Source organism: Venturia canescens, chromosome 2, assembly GCF_019457755.1.
Source record: "Venturia canescens isolate UGA chromosome 2, ASM1945775v1, whole genome shotgun sequence".
NCBI lineage: Eukaryota > Metazoa > Arthropoda > Insecta > Hymenoptera > Ichneumonidae > Venturia > Venturia canescens.
Genome location: NC_057422.1, coordinates 3111922 through 3132534, shown reverse-complemented (window position 1 = coordinate 3132534; position 20613 = coordinate 3111922). Strand labels below are relative to the sequence as shown.

Here is a 20613-nt window from a genome sequence, read left to right as displayed (position 1 = left end):
GTCATTTTTGACATCGAATATCTCGGTAATTATGCGCTTTTCGGAATGAAAGGTTTGGTCACTTTTTGCAGTGAATTGATCCAACTTCAAGGCTGCAAAGTCGGATTTCCAAAAAAATCTTTTTTCATCGTTCAAAAACGTGCTCAAAGTTGATAGTGCGCGTAAAAAGCACTATTTCGGTTAAAAAAATTTCGGGGTCAACCTGACCCCAGGTGCACACTAAGGGTTAAGATTTATTACTAATTTTCTTTTTTATAAATAGATTATCATAATAGGAAGGTTGGTATCGAATTTGGGAAATATCGGTCGAGCGGTTTAAATTTTATAATTTTTTGAATTTTACGAAAATATTCCCGAGTTTTTCGAAAAATCCGCTTTAATTTTTGGAAATTAATTTGGAAAAGTTAAAAGTCGATAAATAAGTTACAATTTTATTTAAAAAAAAGAATTAAAAGTAACAAATTGCTTTCTCAAGCTTTTAGAACAATGCTTAAAGCTAGTTCTACGAGGAAGCCAAAATGAAAAATATAGCACCTCGTAGAGTAAGCTTTGAGCATCGTGCATCTCGACCGTGTCGAGGAAGCCATTTGGAAATTTCAATTTCCAGCATTTTTTCTAAACAATTTATCCCCTTCGCTATGCAACGATGAGAATGACACGAAGATTCAAATGCGAAGAAATTTCGAGGCGCTTTCCAAACAGTACAATTGAGGATCGCAAGGGAGCGCGCAGTTCGTCAACGAAAGCTGCGCCACAAAAGAAAAGCTCGTTTCTCATCTTCCCATTCTCCGGCAGGGTCAAGTGTGAAAACTTCATAAAAACGCAATCGCTCGACATCGTTTTACGTTGAACTTTATGAATGCATTGGGGCTAGTCGAGAAATACGGTAAAGTTGTAAAATGGGAATGAAGAAGCGCGCGCGGAATAAGAATAGAAGGCGACATGAGATAAGAGCGGCAAGTCCGAGCGCGGAACGAGGGGGTTACCGAGGTGAGAGAAAGTAACGTCGAGACTTTTGCCGAGCTAAATGAGACCGGGAAGGGAGGAGGAGGGGGGAGAAAATATGTGAATGAGCGAGTGAACGACCGAGTGAGGATGAGCACAGGCATCCGGGGCGTGCGGCCCGAGGGGAACGAGCTCGAGCAGAGCACCTTGCGTTTCTACGAGAAAAAACAACGTCGATTTTGAGGCGATGAGAAATCGCGGGAGTTCTGTCAATTCTGCGTTTCGTGGGGAATCTTCGTAATTTTCATTTCCGTTGATTCTTGACGTTCGACGATCGATGTTGATCGCATCGATTCACAAAAATATCAACTGAGCAAGCTGTCACTGACGCGAGAGTCGCGAAAGAGTGAGGTTAGGTTTGTCGATCGCCTGTCACTCACGACCGTACTGAATTTCTCACTGCGAAACCGAAGTCGAATCTTTTCCGCAATTTTAGCGCGCTCACAACACTGGGAAATACGATTTTCCATTTTTTTACAATCCTCTTAACGTCCAATTTTGAGAATTCAGCTTTGCAGCGGCTCGGCCCGATTCCCGGGAGAGAAAAACCGCGCTCACGGCGCTTCGGTCGAGCCTTCCCGGAGGACGGTGTTTCAGCGCCTCAAAATTCTCGCTTTGGCTATTTCAACGGAATCTCGATTTCGACTCGATGATCGTACTTGAAAAACTCATTTGGAAAAGGGAAATCGTAAAAAAAAAAGTGGCAGAAGTGAATAAAAATGGACGGACCAGGAAACAAAGTCGTCGTATTTGTGGAGTGCCAGAACAAGTGAAATCCAGTTTCACGAAATTTTCGAACGACGAACGATTAAACCGGAATCACAAAAACAAGCGAACATTGCATTGTCGTGAGACAAAGAAATTCGAGGAGAATTGTACCGGATCGCGATAAAAATGGAGATAAAGTAAATGAAAAAGAATGCGAATAAAATTCGAGTCCGTGGCACGAATATAAACGATAGAAGAGCCGATTAATAAAAAAAGTCGTCGAGTATCGAATCCCGAAATCGAATATTCTCGTTCATTATCTTGTTTCCCTATTAAAATGTTTTCCTTGTTCGCGAGACTGACAGTTCGAAACAAAAAAACGATAATGCGCTTCCAGAGAGCGTTCACCGATAAACGTCGAGAGCGAATGTGCTTGAAAAAGATGAAAAAACCGTAGAAGAAATGACAGCTCAGCGACGGGAAATCAGAGCTCGAAACCTGACGATCCACGCGAGAGAATTTCCTGTCGTTTCGCGTCCCTTCCTCCCTCCCGTTTCGGCGGAGCCATGCACCGTGCGCGTCTCCATTTGAACGCGGGTTGAAACGTCAGAGGACGTCAAAAGACGGGAGTTCTTGGATCGCGAAAAACTCGCGCGTAAATGCGGAACTACGTACGTACGTTGGAAGATACTTCGTTGTTCTATACGTAACACAGCGGGCGAGTATATTTATCGCAATGCACGCGGTGACCGCCGCCGGACCCGTCCTCAATCCCGAGCGTATACGATGCACGTGTGTGACTGTCATTGTCTCTTGACGTAAGCAGAAAAAAGTGTGCTTCCAAATCGAGGGAATTTGAGGAGAAATTCGATTAACAACGAATTTTTTCGACCCCCGATTTCGAGCTGTCAAACTCGGTTTTTCTTTGTACCGGGGCACATTTCAAAGGATAAAAATTCCTCGAGGCTCGAGATGCAAGATTTTTGGACCTGGAAAAAAATCCAAGGCGCTGAGCGGCTTGGGACTCGGTACGATTTTGAGGTTAGTAGAAAAAATGACACTTGGAGAATTCGAGGAAGAAACCGTGAAAAAGTTTATCGTTTTCGGTCGACATTTATTCGCGAAGACTTCTGTGGCTGGGCCCTGGGCGCTCGCATTTGATGGTTATTTTGTGCTCATGGCTTTCTATCACGATCATCGAGCTCGAGGATGTTTTCCATCGTTTGAGCAGTCGTTATTTTATCGCTTCGTTAATCGCACAGGACATTGAGTGAACGGCGGGGCTCCGGACCCTCGCAAGTCGTGAATTTTACGAGTGGTTACTTAGTATTTCCACTTTTTTTTACTACCAGTGAATCTCGCATTCGCTATCTTTTCGATTCCCTTTTTTTCTTTTACGAAGCACGTTTCGTTTAGTGTCAGTTTCTCGCGCTCTACGGCCTTCGATTTCCATCGCCCTCGCGCAACGCCGTTTTTTTCTCGTTGCTTATCGGCCATAAATTTTGCACTTTAATCAAACGGAATTTGAAGTTGTTTGAGGAGGAACGATCAACGAATCGGTGCTCGCCGAGGGGGGAAGAGGATTTTCAAAATTTCTGTGAATCTCGACGAATCATTGCAGGCGAAAATCGTCGCTTCGAGCGAGCACCAAATTCCTTCAATGTTTTCCTGACCTTCGTTATCCGATTGAACATAAATTCGGTTTCGAGTCCTCGGAAAAAATGCTGGGAGAATTTGCGCGACGTTTTCGTCCAAGCACGAAATTCTATCGATGAAAAGTCACTTTCCCTCCGATCGCGTAAATTTATTGTGAAAAATTCTCGACATTTCACGACCCTGCATAACAAGCGCCTTTCGAAATAGCTCGAGGAGTGATTCACTTGTACGTTCACCCGGATCGATCGTGCGTAATCAGGGGACGACGTGTCTCAAAAGCTACAATAGACTTGGATATCAAAGTCGCGATCTAGGGTGAAGGACTCGTTGTGTAACGAGTTTTATTCTCTCGTGCTCGAGTGTTTTTAAAACACTCCCTATTCGCTATGATTTGACGAGTTTTATCGCGAGCCTCTCGTCCTCGTTGCTGAACAAATTGGTTTCGCTTCGCTGCAGTGAAAATGGCCCACAATGAAATTATTGTTGACAGAAAAACTGAAGGCCGAAGCACTCTCGAGTGGGTTTGCGGAATGGAGGAAGGAGCGAAATCGTTCGCCAACATTTTCTCCGTACGCGAAAGATTTCACGACGCGCGAGATCTGCAAAAATCGTGATTTCGTTGAAAAATAAGGAAAAACGAGGAGCGAGAGCGCTCTACGTGTCCTTGAAAGCCAGCGAGAGAAGCGACTTCGTTTCCTGCTTCGTAAACTCAGGACTCTTCCCCCCCCCCCACCCCACCCCACCCCCACCTCACTAGTTCGGTCATTCGGAAATATTTTTTGGGTGTCTGATTTATTCCCGAGACACCCGGTATGAAGGAGAAATAAGTTGAAGAATAAAAAGGAAGAACGAACGTGACGACTGCGACGAGTATTCGCCGGCCGGACCAAGACAAACGGAGAGAGGCGCACGACGATGAGGCTTTCGAGGAGCAGGCGGAAAGACCTGCCTGCGAAGCGCAATGGCCGACCATCAAACCGCTCGCGTACACATGCACACACGTTACGTGCGTGCGCGCGACCGAGCTCCATCTCTCAACGATATTTTGCTTGGTGTTATTAAAGATATATTTTCACAGCAACAAGTCAATAAATGTATGATAATACGCAGTCACGAAGTGTATGCAGGACTGAGAAGTAGTGGAAGGTTCATTTCTTTTCATAGTTATCACAGGAAACGTTCCGAACGGCGCGGTTCTCGGGGCTGCCAATTCGCTCTTGTAAACTCGAAGGGTTCTTCGAGATTTACTAGCTAAAGTGTGCCGCATAGCTGAGAAAAAGAGTCACGGTAATGAGCATCCGTGCCCGAACGATAAGCCAGTTTTGAGAGGATATTCACGACGATTCCCTTTCAGACATAAACGTATAACACTTTGGCGCACACAGACACACGTTCACGGTCGTTGACGCCTCGCGCGCGCCCAGGAACCTTGGCGGCTTTTCCGACCAACCCTTTTCCTGCTTCCCCTGGTCAGACTCTCTCGCGTGAAAAAAAGCCTGATCCCGGTACTGGCACACTTCACTCGGAGCCGGCAACGTCGAGCTTCGTTTCCTCGTGTCTTGTTTCGCATTGTTAAATACCTGCTCGAGGACGGTAACTTTGAAGGGTATATTTTTTGATTTTTCGAACCGTTTTGCTGGGAGAATGGAGCAGCGAGTTTCTCCCTTTTCGAGTGCAAATGTATTCGTCGATTATTTCGAATGCGAGATTTATGGGTTGAAGCTAAAGTCTGAGCGTTTTCTCTATTGACGGATCATCTCAACCAAAGTTGTGATGCCTCTGCGTTGGTGGCGAGGATCCTTATATTTTACTCTTATTATTTAGTTTTTTTCTTTTTTTTTGGTTTTCATACCTAACACTACAGGACAATTTTTGCTTGGGAGGCGCGGGGCTTTGATTGAGCACTTTTACGAAGAAAAAAACGTACGGGTTTTTGATCGCGCGCGCGGCAGCGTCTCGCTCAGCGAAATCGGAGCGGCGGCAAAAGTGCGTTACCTCTGCCTCGGGTTCGCCCGTGGACACTGACTACTGTGACTAGTCGACTAGTGTGACTGTCGCTCGCCCCGCCCGCCCCTCCCCGTGCAATACACTCACGAGCCGCTAGGAGACAGGCAGAGACAGAAAAGCAACGACGGATAGCGGGAGAATCACGAAACAGCGAGAGGGCCGATGCCGGCGCGGCGTGCGCGCCGCTACGAGAGCTCCCCCCCTCTCTCGGTCTGGCTCGCTCTTTCATCGGCCAGAGCGGGGGGGTGCGCGGAAGCTAAGGGAAAACTGGGGAGAAGAATGATGTCGACTCTGGAGGGCCGAAGAGCAGGGGCGAGAGAGAAGGTTTGATATGGAAGACAGCATAGAGTGTAAAGTTGCGTAGCTCAACCGATTTTTTTTCCGGTCATCCGGCGAAAAAAAATCAATCTAAACCGAAGAGGCTTCTCATACGTAGGCTTCGCTGCGGTCACAATCAATAACATTTTCGGGTGACAAACAGAAGCGATCAAAACCGGGGGGGGGGGGGGGGGGCGAATAACCGACTGCTCATTTTCCCACCATTGCAAAAGTCGACAGTTTTTAGCATTTATGAAGTGATGATTCCGAAGAAAATAAGGTCGAGGGAATCGACTGTAAAACAATAGAATTTACAGTATTTGAGGAGCATCAGTGTCGTGACCAGTCGTGACTGTTGCAACGATGACGCTCGACGTTCCTCCTCGTGGCTACATTTTTGCTAAAGGAAACGCCAAACGGGGAGGGATGCGAACAGGACGTAGCGGCTGGCGAGAAATCCCCTGGATTTAATGCAGTATGCACGAGAGGCTATGCCAAGAAGAGAGAGTGGGAGGGAGACAGCGAGGGCGTCATGGAGGAAGTGCGGACCGTGCGGAGGGTTCTTCTCTCTCCATGGCTACCGTGTCACATCACTACCGCGGAGCGCTACCGTACAGTCGCAAATGCCAATTCCGTTTGTGCGCTCCACTCTCGCTCCCTGTGCCTGGTAACCAAAACTTCATTTCCCTGTTTCGCCGAGAGACGATGCGCTCCATGAGGTCGTTTTCTAGTGGCTCGGATTTGTCAACCAAGCTGCAAGCTGTAACATTCAATTTACGCAATTTACCGTCCAAATAGCGGTTCGCGGCTCGGCGCAGACACTCAACGCTGCTCACGGACGAACATGAAAAGTACCGAGCGCGCAGCACTTCATCGCGAAATTTCAACTCGTTCATTCATTTTTCATTCGCTAAAATTCGAGGAAAAATCGAAATTTTTTTATTTTATAAAATCACTTGAATAAGTAATAAATTCTCCAAATATATTTTCATTTTCCGTTTATATTACACCAACTTTTTATTCCAACGTAGCTTTTCTTCGTTGTAATCCGAATAAACGATTCTCGCCTCGAGGATCGAGTGAAAAAAATTGAACTTGTGGCACTTCTTACGAACGAAGCGTCGATTCGATCGGGCGAATTCGATAACGATGAATTTTTTCAGCTTATACTTCCGAAAGTGGACGCTCGTCCTGTTCCATCGAATATTTATCGACGAAATGAGTTAATTATTGAGATTCGGTGGTCTCGAATTATTTTTAACCTTTCATTTGCATGGCCACGTGGAAAATCAATCGATTATTGGGGAAACGTTTGGAAAAGGTCGAAAAGAGAACTCAGAAAAAACACTTTATTTTTTAATAGCTCCAACGTGAGGACGTGTCATCGCCTGGAAATTCACTTTCCGAGAATATATTTTTAATATTTTAGTGTCACCTTGGTGCAGCCATTAAAAGTAATGTTTACTTATTTTAGCTTTTCGAGTGGTACACGCTTTCCATCCCAAGTTCAATATAACCTGTAGGGCATTAATGTTTGGTTTTCATCAGACGCACCGTTGTATTACGCGGTCTATTGTTTACCAACATTTAATTGACCAAAAACAAAAAGATCGTTGGGTGCAATAATCTCGTCAGACAATGCAACTCGTCATGACCAAATATAGTTTTATATATCAAACGCAAGTCGCAGCACAATCGGCGACGGATTGATTTCGAGTTTAGTACAAAACATTCAAAAAAATTCGAAATTACTTCAGAACTTTCGCTTACGATTAGAATCTCTTTGTCACAATGAGTGCATTCAAAAAATTTTTATCCTTACGATTATCAACATTTTTCTACGATTTTTAACTCCAATGATGAGCGACAAAAATCAATGTTGCTCAATAAAGGTTATTAATTGCAAGTTGCTTGAATTGCTTGAATAAATAAAAGTGCTTAAATATAACTATCCGCAAAATTGAAGAGGATGGTTTCATTTGCCAAAAAAAACTAAATTTGTATGTAAAATAAAAGTTATCACGTACGGTTTGATCACTATTTGTTGGTTAGCTAAGCCCTATCGTATCTTATTATTGGAACAATTTTATTCGTCGCCATAGAGATCGAATTATCAATGTTTTCATGTGTTTGTATAGAATTTCATGAAGAATTATGCAAATTTGTGCTCATTTTCGAATCGCAGTCTATATATTTTGTATGAAACAAAATTTCACGTTCATGCAGTCTACATCGAGACATCGAACGCCTGCTACTGTGCCACTAACGGCCTCACGCGGCCGAAAGTAGAAGAATTCTATTATATTTTTGTAACAGAGCGCCCATGAAAAGGTAGAGATATAATAATGTTCGGTAGAGGTTGGTAGAGGCGGTGAATTTCACGCCGGAATCCGTCACGAAACAATTTGACTTATATAGTCACAATTTTTGAATATTTTCATTGCTCCTCCGTAAGTAATTGATGATTTTTTTTTGCTGTATCGGATATCTGATAAATTAGCTGTAGGAAAATCTATTTATCTTATTTATTCGAGAACTTTTTTTTTTTACTGGTTTTGTGATTTAGGTTATATCGACCGCAAATTAGCGTTAAAAACCATTGTTTTGGACATTATTGGTATTTGTATTTCAATTCACAGAGAATGACGACTGTCAAAGTCCATGGAGGCATTGACATTCTCCGACTCCCTGTAAATCAGGAGGAACACAATTTTCCACCTTGGAATATCAAGTACACGCAGTCTCATATTCTGCACTCTAAATGTTCCAAAACTGAAGAAGGATGTTCCCAAGATCCAGAACCCTGTCAGTTCTGTGTGTAAGTATACATTTATGACATCATCGCTCACTTTAACAATCACTTTAAGGGTAACCGGTGCTGAATTAAATTTTCATCAGTATTTTACTGTACTATGTTGTTCCCGATAGACGCTACTTAGAATATATTTAAAATCTTATTAAAAACCTTATACGGGTTGAGCACGTTAATTCTTTGATATCTTTTTTATCAGGTACAATCAAGCTTTAGAAATGCCCCACATGCCGGACATGGTGTTTCCAAACAACATATTATATTTAAAACACAACAACGGAGCTAGCATAGAATTCAATGCGCTGGATGCTCTGAAACGTGTGTCAAATGGCAAAATACAATTACAACTAGCTTGCGCGGAAGCTTGGAAAGAATCCAGGTGAATAAATAATCCAAAAACATTTTAGGCCACAAAGTTGTATATTAACGGCAAATTTTTGTTTAACAGATTAGAAAATAAAGAGTATTTGGAGGAAAAAGTAAAGCCCTTTGACTGGACGTTCACAACTGATTATATGGGTACAACTTTGGGATTTGAGGTTCAAGAAACTAAAGAGAGAATAGATGTGGACAAATTGAAAGTGAAAGAGAAAATATTGTTTTATCACGATTTGACTCTTTACGAGGATGAACTTCATGACCACGGAATTGCTGCGATGTCTGTCAAAATTGTAAGCTGCAATGAGTATCAATTAATCCTCAAAAAAGTCTTTCACTTTCCGTGCTCACATGATTTTTTTTTTCACAGCGGGTTATGCCTAATAGTTTATTCATATTGCTTCGCTATTTTCTTCGTGTTGATAATGTCATGATCCGAGTGAACGATACTCGACTTTATCACGAATTTCATCAGAATTACTTGTTACGAGAGTTCACATCTAGAGAAGCTAAAGTCAAAGATTTACACGTGAGTGAAAATCAGTGACAGAAATTGAAATTTTTTATCAAGATTTCTATTTTTCTTGCTGATCCTGGTTCAACGTTAAATTCAAATGCCCTTTTACAGGTGCCACCGAGTCTCTTCGTAGATCCTAGCCGCATAGCTCTTCATCTGCCACTGACAAATAGTCGCTACGAAAAATTAATTGTTTCGAACCACCCTACGAATCCTCTCCCAGGGGAAAGTGAGGGATTGACAAAAACAGTGAATGAAGCAGAATATAACAAACCCGAGTGTTGTAGCTTGAATCCAACTAGTGTAGAAAACGTCCAACCAAACACAACAACAAACGACTCTGTAACTTAGAGCCTAAACATAAAATATTGAACCTGAGGATCATTCATTGTTACATTTACTATGATGGAAAAACAAAGAAATGAAAAAAAAAAGCAACTGATATAATTTTCCATGCGTTAGCTTGAAAAAATCAACGGCTGTACTGTTTAGAACAGATAATACAAAAAATAATTATAAAACACACTAAAACGAAAATGCAATAAAACGATTATTTTGGAAAACAACCTTTCCAATGAGATTTTGAGTTCATTCAGGGAGCTCTCTTAGAATGCCTACCAACGCCTACAATTACTTTTGTTAATGCATTAGTCCTGGGGGGAGGGGGGGGGGGAATAATTTTGCTAACTAGGTTTTTGGTACTTTTTATATCTTCGACCTAGAATTTTTTTCTGTATATTTTTACTCACTGATGGCCGTTTTTTTCGATACGGTATTAACTCAGTTTAATGTTTTTATGTAGTTTTGACAAAGGATGGAATGAGTTATAATGGTTGTAAAAAACGAGCGTGAGTCTGCAATACACTTTGTTAGCTTTGAATTGACGAAACCTTTGCAGCCGGCTTTTTCCCTTAAATCCGTGCGTAATAATAAACGTAGTAACGAAAGCGCTAAAAAAAATTGTGCGTTTAACATTGTTGTTTCTCCCATCAATTATTTTTTCTATCGATGAGTACATTTTCCATGTATCAAGAAAAACAATAAATTAAATCGAAGTCACGGATCGAAGTCTTCACATCACCGCCATATTTCCCCTTCCCTTTCTGCATCGGCCACGTGAACGTCATGCCGCCAAGCGGTTGTTCGTGGAAAAGAAACTTCGCACTTCGCAAGTTCAGAGAGAACTTTTCTAACTCATCCGCTACTACTACCCAATTTAATTTTCGTTTTAACGGTTGCACCGAAAGGGATTACCCGAATTGAACTCAAGCTAAATTAGAAAATACGTTAAAGCTCCGTTTCGAATATTCTCGCTGATTACGAAAGTGCTTACGAAGTAATGAAAAACGGAAATATTAGCCATTCGTGATTCGTGACAGAAGTGTTTGCATCGCGAATCCGTTCAACACTAACAAGCTTTCGAAATTAATAAGCTCTGGAATGCCGAACAAAGATTATTGTAAACGGCGTGTTAGCAAAAAAATAAAAATAAAAAACGAGCGAACAGATTTGGGACTAACGGGTGACCATAAAAAGATCGGTGAAGGAAGGAACTGTCCTTGCCTTGGTGACGACAACAGTGTTGCCAACTCCTACGGACCGTCCCCCCCCAAAATCCATCTGAAATCCCCCTAAAAACCCCTATTTTTGAAGAAGCGCTATATTCCTTCGTAACATTGAATATTGCTTAAAATTATACTTTTAAATAAAAATAAACATTTTTATAATGAATTTTATTATAATAATCTAAAAAATATTCCTGTAATGAAAATTTAATGAAAATATCGGAAAATAAAAACATTGAACAAAAAACATTTAGTGAGAATTAAATTATCATTTAATTTACACCATGTAATTTTTACAATGGAATAAATACAAATAGTGAAAAATGTTATTTATAATAACAAATTAATAAGAGAACAATTGACATTTTATTGTAAGAATTTTTTTCCCGCGTCTTCATATTTCGCCAATGTAGTTATCGAATATTTCGTCGACAACATCGACTGAATCACATTGTTTCTGAGTATTGTTTGCATTTTTGAAATCGTACATACTAACGTTGAACATTTCGAGCATACGGGCAGAAGGAACAAATTTGACGCAAGATCCGGATTGTCTTTGTAAAGTGAACCGTACCATCATAATACTTTGCAGTACTTCAAGAGACAGCTTATTTCGTAATTTATTTTTAATTACGTTGTATGTCGAAAAAGCGCGTTCGACACTTGCATTTGAAATCGGAAGTGTAAGTAGAGCCATTGAAAATTTGGCAATGTTTTCAAATCGCTTTTGACCAGCAGAATCATAATCTACAAAAACGGCTGAATAAAATTCAACGGAATTGACTGTATTTGGCCACGATTTATTTTGCAATTGATTCCATTCTGACTCTGTCTCATTCTTATTGCCGTATAAGTGAGTGCGTTGGAATTTTGCAATAATACCTGTTAAACTGGGTTTCATTCGCGATAATGCGATTTTAGGATGAAGATCGGCCATCGTCTTTAGGATAGATAAGTTGTCCGGCAATCTTTTTTGAACCTCTTGAGCCAAAGTACAGAGAAATTTTTTGCACCTTTCTTTAACATCCAATAATTCTGTTGGTTCAATATCTTGAGCAATGACGTGAAACTCGTAGCCAAAATACATTGCTGAAGTATGCATTAAACAAGATTGAAAATCGAAATTGATCAATTCACTGTCAGTTAATTTCTGCAAGCTCGATGGTACAACGAGCTTTTGCAGTAAGTTTTTGAACATCAAAAAAAGATCCTCAAGTAATTTCGTAGGTTCTACGTAATCACTTTGAAAAAGCAAATTTAATTGCGTTACACTTTTCAGTTCGTATTTTAAAAAAATAAGAAAAGCTTTGTAGGGTAACCTTATCATGATGTTGTATAACTGAGCAGCCATGTGACAATTGTCTTCTGATTTTGCAATTGAAAATAAGAATTGCAATTCTTCCCACTGATTTAAGATGGTATCGATAGCCTCGGATCGAGCAAGCCAACGAGTTCCGCTAAGACCCTGAATTTTATTCGGTTTTCCACTACCATTAATTGTTTCGTACAAAAGCTTATATTTTTCTAACCGTTTGGGGCTGTAAGAAAACCAATTATGCGTTTCTCGAACCAAAAATTCTAATGGACGAGGCAACATTTCCGATGCTTTTTCAGCGCATAAATGAAGTGAGTGACAAACACATGGCATAACGATTAGGTCATCTATTTCACGCTTAAACAAAGCTGTAACTGAGTTGTGTTTTCCAACCATCACACTCGCTCCATCAACGCCAATGCCGACCATATTTTCAACTTTTAAACCATCTTGTTCTAATTGAAGTTTAATGGCACTATGCACACTTTTTGCATCGGCATCGATTAATTTGATTAACCGATAAAACGTTGTAACCACTTCTCGTTTCTCGAAAGAGAAAAATCGCAACATGATACACAACACCTTCTGCGTTGAAAGATCAGTACTCTCGTCGATTATGAGTGAGTATGGACCGTCGCCAATTTCTTGGATAAGTTCTTGGAGCATACAAGGCCCGAGGACGTTCTTGATCAACATCGAACATTTAGTGCGATGGAGTTTCAAATTCGAAATTATATGTGACGAAGGGTCCAGCTGCGGCAGAATGTCGATCATGTGATTCACAGTCTGCAGTGAACTATGTTCTGCAATAAATGCAGCAATTTTCAATTCGGCGATCTTCGTTGCTTCTGTCAGAACTGGCTCAAATGTTGAAGTCAACGGTTCGAATGTCTTTGCTGATTTGTCCAAGGATACAGCTTTTTTATGTTTTTCTGTCTTTGCGTGGTTCATCAAATCCTTTTTGTGAGCTTTCAACGATATTCGACAATATTTGCAGACCGCAGAACATGTATCAGTTGGATCAGGCCCTAGCCAACCTATAATGTAAACCACAAGACATTTAATAATAATAATAAATTATGATATTTATCAATATCAATTGCGAAAGTCCATATAAACATTAACAAATGTTTAAAATAGTTAGTCGGACCATCACAAATAAAGAAGAATTAAAACAGTGCATACTTGAAGAAATATTAAAACATTAGGTGAAAACACATTGGAGGAAACATTAAAAGTATTAGAGGAATCGAAGGAGTACGAGTGTCTATATACTGATGAAAAATTGTAGGAAACTAAGCAAGACGAGGAGGTGAAAATGGAATCAAATTGAGGTTAACTACCTGGAATGAAAAGGAAAAAAGAAACCAGTGAAACTACCACCAAATGAAGCTCTTAATCAAACACATTCTACGAACCGAACCAGAACACACTGGTTCACATAACTTAAATTACCTTTTTCAGGAAAAAACTTTGAAAACCTCGGTTGATCTGCAAGCTTTGAAGAAATCCCTGTGTAGTAAACATTCATCTCATAGATTAAACTAACCGAATTGGAACAATCATTATTTTGAGTTGATTATGTTTAATAATCTTGTAAACGTAAAAACTGAATCTATTTTCATTCGATCCTCGTTTTTCACTTTCAACTTCCACGTATCTTTATATGTATCTTTACATACAACCGTTTTGTCGTTCGGACAGAGCGTAATAATTAAACATAATATTTAATAGAAAAAATTGAGAATGAATATATATTTTATTCGAATTTAGAAAATGCATGTTAACTAACCTTGAAGCGCTGAATCGGTCTCCCAACACTTTACATATTTTTGCAGATATTTTTTGTTTTTTTCTTTTGGCATGCTGTAATGAATTTGAATATAAGTTTGAATTATTAATACCTTTTTTATTTTTTCGCTGATACTTCAAAAAACGAAAATGACTTACTTTGCAATCCGAGAAGGTACGCGAGCGAGCAGAATCAAGAGACTCGGGCCGTGTTCCGATATTGACTGTGACTGTGAGTACTGCGAGTATTTGCTTTGGTATTCGCTCCGTGCGCGTAAACATACTACTTTGAAAGTGAGCGTGTGTCGTGTATACGTATTCCTCCAAAAACGCCGGAGTCCCCTTTATGGTGGCGCTGGCAGTATGCATGAACACACTAATACTATTAGTGTAGTAGTATTAGATTTTTGGCTCCGCCCACGCGCACAGAGCGAATAGAGATGGTGCAGATTCGATAGAGGGCAGGTCGAAAGTACTCGTGGCGCCTCTAATGTCATAATTTATAAGTTTTTGGGGTAGCACTTTCAATACTTTGATTGAAATATAATCATAATAATTGAATATATATATATATAATAATAATACAATAATGATAAAAGATCCCCAAAAATTTTCACTTTTCACCACTAGTGGCGCGGTAGTCTACTTGTACCATCCCTATAGGGCTTACAGTACTCACAGTATCGGAACACGGTCTCGGTCTCGGTAGAATATTTCGTCTTTAACACGCACCGAACACTTGAAAACTCGAAATGAGAGTAGCCCTTAAAAAATTCCCTAGAAAAAAGTTGCCCCTAAAAAAACCCCCAAAAAAAAATTGCCCCTAAAAAAACCCCTAGGCATCTGCGTTGCCCCTAAATTTAGGGGGAAAACCCCTAAGTTGGCAACACTGGACGACAAACTTTTTGTTTCTTTTTTCTTTCGCAACCCTTGCCCTTCAAATCGTGCCCGCACGTGGAAAGCAAAGAATTTGATTTCAGTTTTTTAAACCATCGCTTAACCTAATCAAATGCACAGTTCACGTGTCTACGAACACATTACGTTCTCAATAAAACGAAAATTCAAATAAATAAGAAAATTTACGATAAGAAAGTTGATGATTTCGGCAGTAAAAATGGATACTTCAAATCAAGAAATCAAGAACCATGTTAATATTAACAAAGAAATTGCTATCAGAAGTTCCATGAATGTGTAAGTTTTGGTATTAATCGACATCTCTCATGACATTGACCTTGACACATTCCTCAAGATGAATGTCACAATTGTTAACTTGGCTGCACACTTTTTTTTATTGTTCAACAGGGTACCCATGGCTTCTTTTATGCAAAATTTTTCATTCCCTCTTCCTCGAGATCTGGAAATGGCTCTTGAACATGAGAAAGAAGATTCTAAGCTTACTGAAACTGCAAAAGAATACGCAACGATATTGGGCTTTTTGAAAAATTTCAAAGATATGAAGCCACATCAATATTGGTTCTTGATGAAGCTACTGCTTTATCTTGATTATCATCAGAACGAACTGGACATGGCACAATATACATTGTATAAGCAAACAATTGTTCCATCCTCGTACATCTCCGACAACTTCGTCATACATGTCCCAGGCCTGTCCGAGGACAGACCTTCTGTCAGAGCAAGAGACGTTGTTAAGATAAGTCAAACAGATGGGCAGAATTGCACTGTTTCTTTGGTAACCTCAGTTGGAGCAAACTACATTACTGCTTTTGTAGATCCCAGGCAAGAAAATCTTACATAAAGTATTCAAGATTTGCTTCACTATTGAATAACAGACAGAACAAATACCTAGTTTGAAAAAAAAAAATCTACATTTTTAGTATTTTGCTTGAAATGCTGGAAAATGGCTTTTAATTCTGTTGCATTTTCTTTATAGATTCAAAGAGGCTTTTCAACCATACCATCGTTACGACATTTCTTTTGAATATTCGGACTACTGTTTCCAGTGCTGTCATCATGCTGTTGATAGAGCAATAAAATACAATCTTTTGCCAATACTGTTTCCATTGGAGGAACCAATCAATAAAATACAAAATCAACAGTGAGTGATTTGCATATTTTAACTCTCATGTAATTGTAGCATCAAAATTATTCATTCAAATCCATTCCCTGAAGATTTCTAAGTTTGTGTTATCGATTAGACAGTTTTCTTAAAAATTAGTATTCTAATCAGTAAATTATGGGTTCTTATGTATAATACAGCATTAGTTTATAAACGATTTTTACAGCATTTCATTAATTAACAAAAATAGTGTGAATTATGAAAAAGCCCTTTATTTTCATGGAAAAAAAAAATTAGTCTGCCATATTCCTGGTGTTTTTGCATAGTTTATTCTGCATAGTTGAAATATTTCTGTCAAATTCAATCAAATATTTCAGTGCAGTAAATAAATTGGTTTTATCTCTCAGAAATTGGAAAATTAAAAATGAAATTAAAACTGCATTTCAACTCATGATTGGAATAATATTGCAAATAAATAGACCAAATACTTCCTTGTTTTTGTGCGTGGAACAGGAAAAAAATGTTTGCTAAAAAGCAAAGAGCTGAACTTGAGTTTAGAGTCATTTTGATTTGAGAAGAACAAACCTTCCCATTAAACGCTATCAAAATATTTGTAATATTGAGTTTTTTGCCCTATGCTTGCCACGTAAAAGGTTCATTTCTGGTGCCGGCTAAATCGGTTCGTTAATATCTTGCAAGCACTGAGCTGAATAAGAATCACAGAAGAAAAGCGAACTTACTTAGGCGTTCAAATTTTCAGAGAACTCGTGTGGATCAATGAGAGTATGAAAAGCAATCCAGAACAGCAACAGGCTGTTATTAACATCATGGCCCGAACGGCATTTCCAGCTCCGTACATACTTTTTGGTCCACCTGGTACTGGAAAAACATCAACTTTGGTTGAAGCCATTAGTCAGGTTGATTTCATTTGATTATTTGAGCGCATGCTATTATCATTGTTACTAGTTATTAAAGCACTGTATTACACTTTTTTCGCACCATTTTTCTTTTGTTCTCATTATCCAATCCGTTATACCATTTTTCATTTTGTTTACATTTAGATCCTAAAGAAGAATCCTTCCAATCGCATTTTAGTTTGTACACCATCGAACGCAGCGGCGGACGAAGTCGCCTTGAGGTTATTGAAAAGCACGATAGACGCACATGACATATACCGAATGTACAGCATGTCGAGGGACAGGTGAGAAAATTGAACGAAGCAACCTTTGAATTTCGAGAATCCTTGCAAAGTGACAGAATTTTATCACCATGTATTTCTCTATTACTAACATTGCACGTTTCATAGTAGATTCGATAACTGTAGAATTTATTAATGTTCTTGGCTTTGAGTAAATAATAAAGTTTTTTATTTTATGGCTTCTCTAAAGTGTTCATGAATTTTGTGGTATTTTTCTTTGCTTCAAACGTCTTAATTTCATTTTTCTTCCAATTGCAGCAAAGATATCGGTGAAACTCTGAAAGAGTGTTCAAACTTTGCTGGAGATAGCGCACTATTCGTTTCGAAGGATATTCTGATAACGAAGAAGATTGTTATTACAACTTTAATAACTTGTCATAGGTGAAGAAAAAATTCCCCAAAAGCGCTATTTATTGCGCCTCTTTGAAAAGTTTCATTCTTTGAATTTTATTTGTTCTCACACGTACATTTTTTGTATCAGGTTGGTAAGCTACAATCTCCGGGAAAATCACTTCTCTTACGTTTTTGTTGATGAGGCCGGTCAAGCTACGGAGCCTGAGACCCTGATACCAATGACGTTGATGAGCAGCAAAGATGAGAGTCACAGAGGAAGACTCCACGGTCAAATTGTCATCGCGGGAGATCCGCAACAGCTCGGTCCATCCGTGCTATCGAAAATAGCTGAACCTCTTCTCGGTAAAAAATCTTACTCCAATAAGCGTCTAGTATTTGTAACACAAATTCAGTATTAAATACCAGTATTAAATTCGATGTCGTAAATTTCGGTTCGAATGGATTTGAATTGTAGTTGAAAAAAATTGTCTCTCCTGATGAATTTGACGCTTTAGTTAGTAGTTATTTAATAATCTTATGATGATAGGCTGCTCGATGCTGGAGAGATTGATGAACTGGAAACTCTACCGGAAAGATGGGAACGACAAATTCAATCCTTCTTACGTAACGAAACTCGTGCTGAATTATCGTTGTCATCCAGCTATTCTTCACATACCAAATGTACTGTTTTATGAGGGTGAATTGAAAGCTATTGGCGGTTCGCACACCATGAGAGCGGTCGATTGGCCAACCTTGCCTAAAAAAAAGTTTCCTGTAATTTTTCACGCGGTCGATGGAAAGGAGGCACGTGATCCACGTTCCCCAAGGTTGGCATAATCCAACAACGAAGATGAAACATTTTTGTGATAGAACTATGAAAAATTCTATTTTTATGTTTTCTTCACTTCTTCTTCATTCGTGTCACATAATAGCTGGAATTATTCATTACAGTGTTTATAATATAGAAGAAGTCAAAGTGGCGATGAATTACGTGAAAGATCTTTTACGGTCGAAAATTGGTGGCAGATCTGTACGTCAAGATGAAATCGGCATAGTTACCCCGTACCGACTCCAAAGACAAAAGTTGCACGATGAATTGGAGAACAGAAATTGGAAAGATGTGGCGGTCGGCACCGTAGAAACTTTTCAGGGACAGGAGAAAGACATAATTATCATTTCGACTGTCCGATCAGTTTTGTATGCTCATAACGGACGACTTCACATCGGATTTTTATCGAATCCAAAGGTAAATTTCAATTATGAAATTAATTAATGTCCCGTGGGACGTTCTACTTTCTCGCCCCCATTTTGAAAATTTCAACAATTTGTACATGAAAAAAAAAACACATTTCAACTGGCGAATGTATAATTTTAACTTCAATGGATGTAATGTTGCTCGATTGGTTACAGAGATTCAACGTAGCAGTTACGAGAGCAAAAGCTCTGCTGATCGTAATCGGGAATCCCACAGTTCTTCAAGTTGATGCGAATTGGCGAGAATTTATAAGTTACTGCGTTGACAACGGAGCTCTCATGGGATCAAAGTTCCTCCTCGATCGATATATTAACTGGTCGAAGGCGCGTAAACTTTTGGGTAAAAAGCACGTGCCCACGTCGAGTTGTAACCCGGATCAGCCGTTCCAAGTGGTCGAGGAAGCTCCTGTTGAGAAAAAGTCGTTCGCTCTACCCGAACACAATGCTGAGAGAAGAAGACGATTCCCGCGATATGAATCTCCGTATGACGAGTTCCTCGTTAAGAATATCGCATCCGAAGATAATTCCGGTATGTCGTCAATCGTCAAATTAATAAGCTGTCGTTTTTTTGTCTCGATATACCACTCTAATGATTTACCATAAATTTCACCGTGTTTATTTTTATTTTTCTTTCCAATTAATACTCTTTAATTATTCATTCTATTAATTTTCATTTCTGTGGTATTTAAGATGTTTTCCGTCTGCATACGTACTTGTTCAATGGTAATTCTACGAATAAAAACGGCGCCAACGTCAACGGCGACGAGGTCGAAGATGAGGAGGACTTGGCAAGAGGAATTTTCTCCGACGAGGATGAATGGGATACTTCAAATTCGCCACTCTATACAAACGCCGTAACAAGCGGTTCTGCAGTTTCGGAAATATCAAGTCGCTTATCGAACTTGGGAATGAACACGAAAAATACTAAGAGTTAGGAAGGCGCGCTACGTTTATTCCGTTTTGATACGATCCTTTTGAAATCCTACGGAGCGTCAATCTTTTTTTTTTCAGTTTAACCTTCGTTGTTATTTATTTATCATTTGTATTTACTCACGAAAAGTTAAAAATGGGTATTCTATTTTGAAGGTCTGACGTTAGTTACTATACATTTAGAAGGATCGTTCAATTCGGTTGAACCTGAGTAATATAAATTTTACAGTGGTGTACAAACACATTTATGTGGTTCATGTTACCAATATATTTTACTATTCACCATTAAAATATCGACGATAAACAGTGGCACTGGTCTGTCACTGAGTTAGTTAACCACAAATGTCTATTCTCGTTTTAAAGCACAAAACGTTCAATTACGCCTCGGGAATGCTCTTTAAGAGAATTGATAATATCTTATCGGGGACATGTCTGTGATAATGTACAATGTTTGAAAATTCTTATGAAATACTCCGTTTTATGCTTGAAACGTAACAATTGAAACGGTGCCTCTTCACGTTCTTACAACTTGACAAGCTTCTCTGGTACGAAACTTGTTTCAGGTTTAATCGTGGCTGTTATTACACGTAACAAAATATCGTATAAGATTTATGACAAAAAAGCAGTATTATTCAGAGCATTGTAACATTATTGTTCCATAAAGATACATCGATAATCGAATAAAATGTGTATTTTTAAATTTTCAATCAATTCGTATCGAATAATTTAAGGAGGAAAAAGGGGTTTCGGTGAAATTTTTACTTGTCGACGATCTCTAAACTGTAACTCAGCACTGCAGCTATAAATCT

The 20613-nt window shown here is 39.3% G+C and overlaps 4 protein-coding genes across 10 annotated transcripts in view; 2 read left to right on the top strand and 2 right to left on the bottom strand.

Annotated features, from left to right (window-relative positions):
• Gprk2 (G protein-coupled receptor kinase 2) overlaps positions 1-5651 on the bottom strand; it is a 38645-nt gene extending 32994 nt beyond the window's left edge. Inside the window, exon 1 of one of the 3 annotated variants that reach the window (XM_043412570.1) lies at positions 5222-5651. The gene's annotated coding sequence lies outside the window, so the exon portion shown is untranslated. The remainder of the gene's footprint in view (positions 1-5221) is intronic. The other 2 variants (XM_043412568.1, XM_043412569.1) reach the window with 2 other exon arrangements.
• LOC122406827 (TIP41-like protein) overlaps positions 1-9967 on the top strand; it is a 45139-nt gene extending 35172 nt beyond the window's left edge. The window contains exons 1-6 of one of the 3 annotated variants that reach the window (XM_043412582.1): positions 6212-6361; positions 8334-8512; positions 8706-8885; positions 8955-9177; positions 9255-9413; positions 9513-9967. In XM_043412582.1, the coding sequence (XP_043268517.1) occupies positions 6227-6361; positions 8334-8512; positions 8706-8885; positions 8955-9177; positions 9255-9413; positions 9513-9752 (1116 nt within the window). In that variant the 5' untranslated portion in view covers positions 6212-6226 and the 3' untranslated portion in view covers positions 9753-9967. Of the gene's footprint in view, positions 1-6211; positions 6362-7995; positions 8145-8333; positions 8513-8705; positions 8886-8954; positions 9178-9254; positions 9414-9512 lie in introns of those variants that run through there. The other 2 variants (XM_043412583.1, XM_043412584.1) reach the window with 2 other exon arrangements.
• A 1346-nt stretch (positions 9968-11313) lies between these two features.
• On the bottom strand, positions 11314-14885 carry LOC122406821 (uncharacterized). 3 transcript variants are annotated; one of them, XM_043412564.1, is made up of 4 exons: positions 14232-14440; positions 14074-14147; positions 13737-13793; positions 11314-13318 (listed from the first exon to the last, which is right to left on the bottom strand). In XM_043412564.1, exons 2-4 carry the CDS (start codon positions 14144-14146, stop codon positions 11361-11363), a joined length of 2088 nt encoding a protein of 695 aa, XP_043268499.1. In that variant the 5' UTR covers position 14147; positions 14232-14440; the 3' UTR covers positions 11314-11360. The 3 variants fall into 3 exon arrangements, with proteins under 3 accessions (XP_043268499.1, XP_043268500.1, XP_043268501.1); XM_043412565.1 differs by having other exon boundaries at positions 13737-13779; positions 14232-14439; XM_043412566.1 differs by having other exon boundaries at positions 13221-13318; positions 13737-13779; positions 14232-14885.
• Positions 14886-14970: 85 nt separating this feature from the next.
• LOC122406819 (putative helicase mov-10-B.1) lies at positions 14971-20511 on the top strand. Its single transcript, XM_043412562.1, has 11 exons — positions 14971-15263; positions 15375-15809; positions 15964-16128; positions 16850-17006; positions 17151-17290; positions 17546-17668; positions 17769-17983; positions 18168-18447; positions 18572-18866; positions 19031-19403; positions 19565-20511. Exons 1-11 carry the CDS (start codon positions 15169-15171, stop codon positions 19807-19809), a joined length of 2523 nt encoding a protein of 840 aa, XP_043268497.1. The 5' UTR covers positions 14971-15168; the 3' UTR covers positions 19810-20511.
• Positions 20512-20613: the final 102 nt, after the last annotated feature.

Coding starts and splice junctions, on each gene's coding strand:
- LOC122406819 (XM_043412562.1), top strand. CDS start 15,169: ATGATTTCGGCAGTAAAAATGGATACTTCAAATCAAGAAATCAAGAAC. Junction 17,984..18,167: donor AATAGCTGAACCTCTTCTCG/GTAAAAAATCTT, acceptor TTATGATGATAG/GCTGCTCGATGCTGGAGAGA. Junction 18,867..19,030: donor GATTTTTATCGAATCCAAAG/GTAAATTTCAAT, acceptor GATTGGTTACAG/AGATTCAACGTAGCAGTTAC.
- LOC122406821 (XM_043412564.1), bottom strand. CDS start 14,146: ATGCCAAAAGAAAAAAACAAAAAATATCTGCAAAAATATGTAAAGTGT. Junction 13,794..14,073: donor GACCGATTCAGCGCTTCAAG/GTTAGTTAACAT, acceptor TTTACTACACAG/GGATTTCTTCAAAGCTTGCA. Junction 13,319..13,736: donor AAAGTTTTTTCCTGAAAAAG/GTAATTTAAGTT, acceptor TTTACATTATAG/GTTGGCTAGGGCCTGATCCA.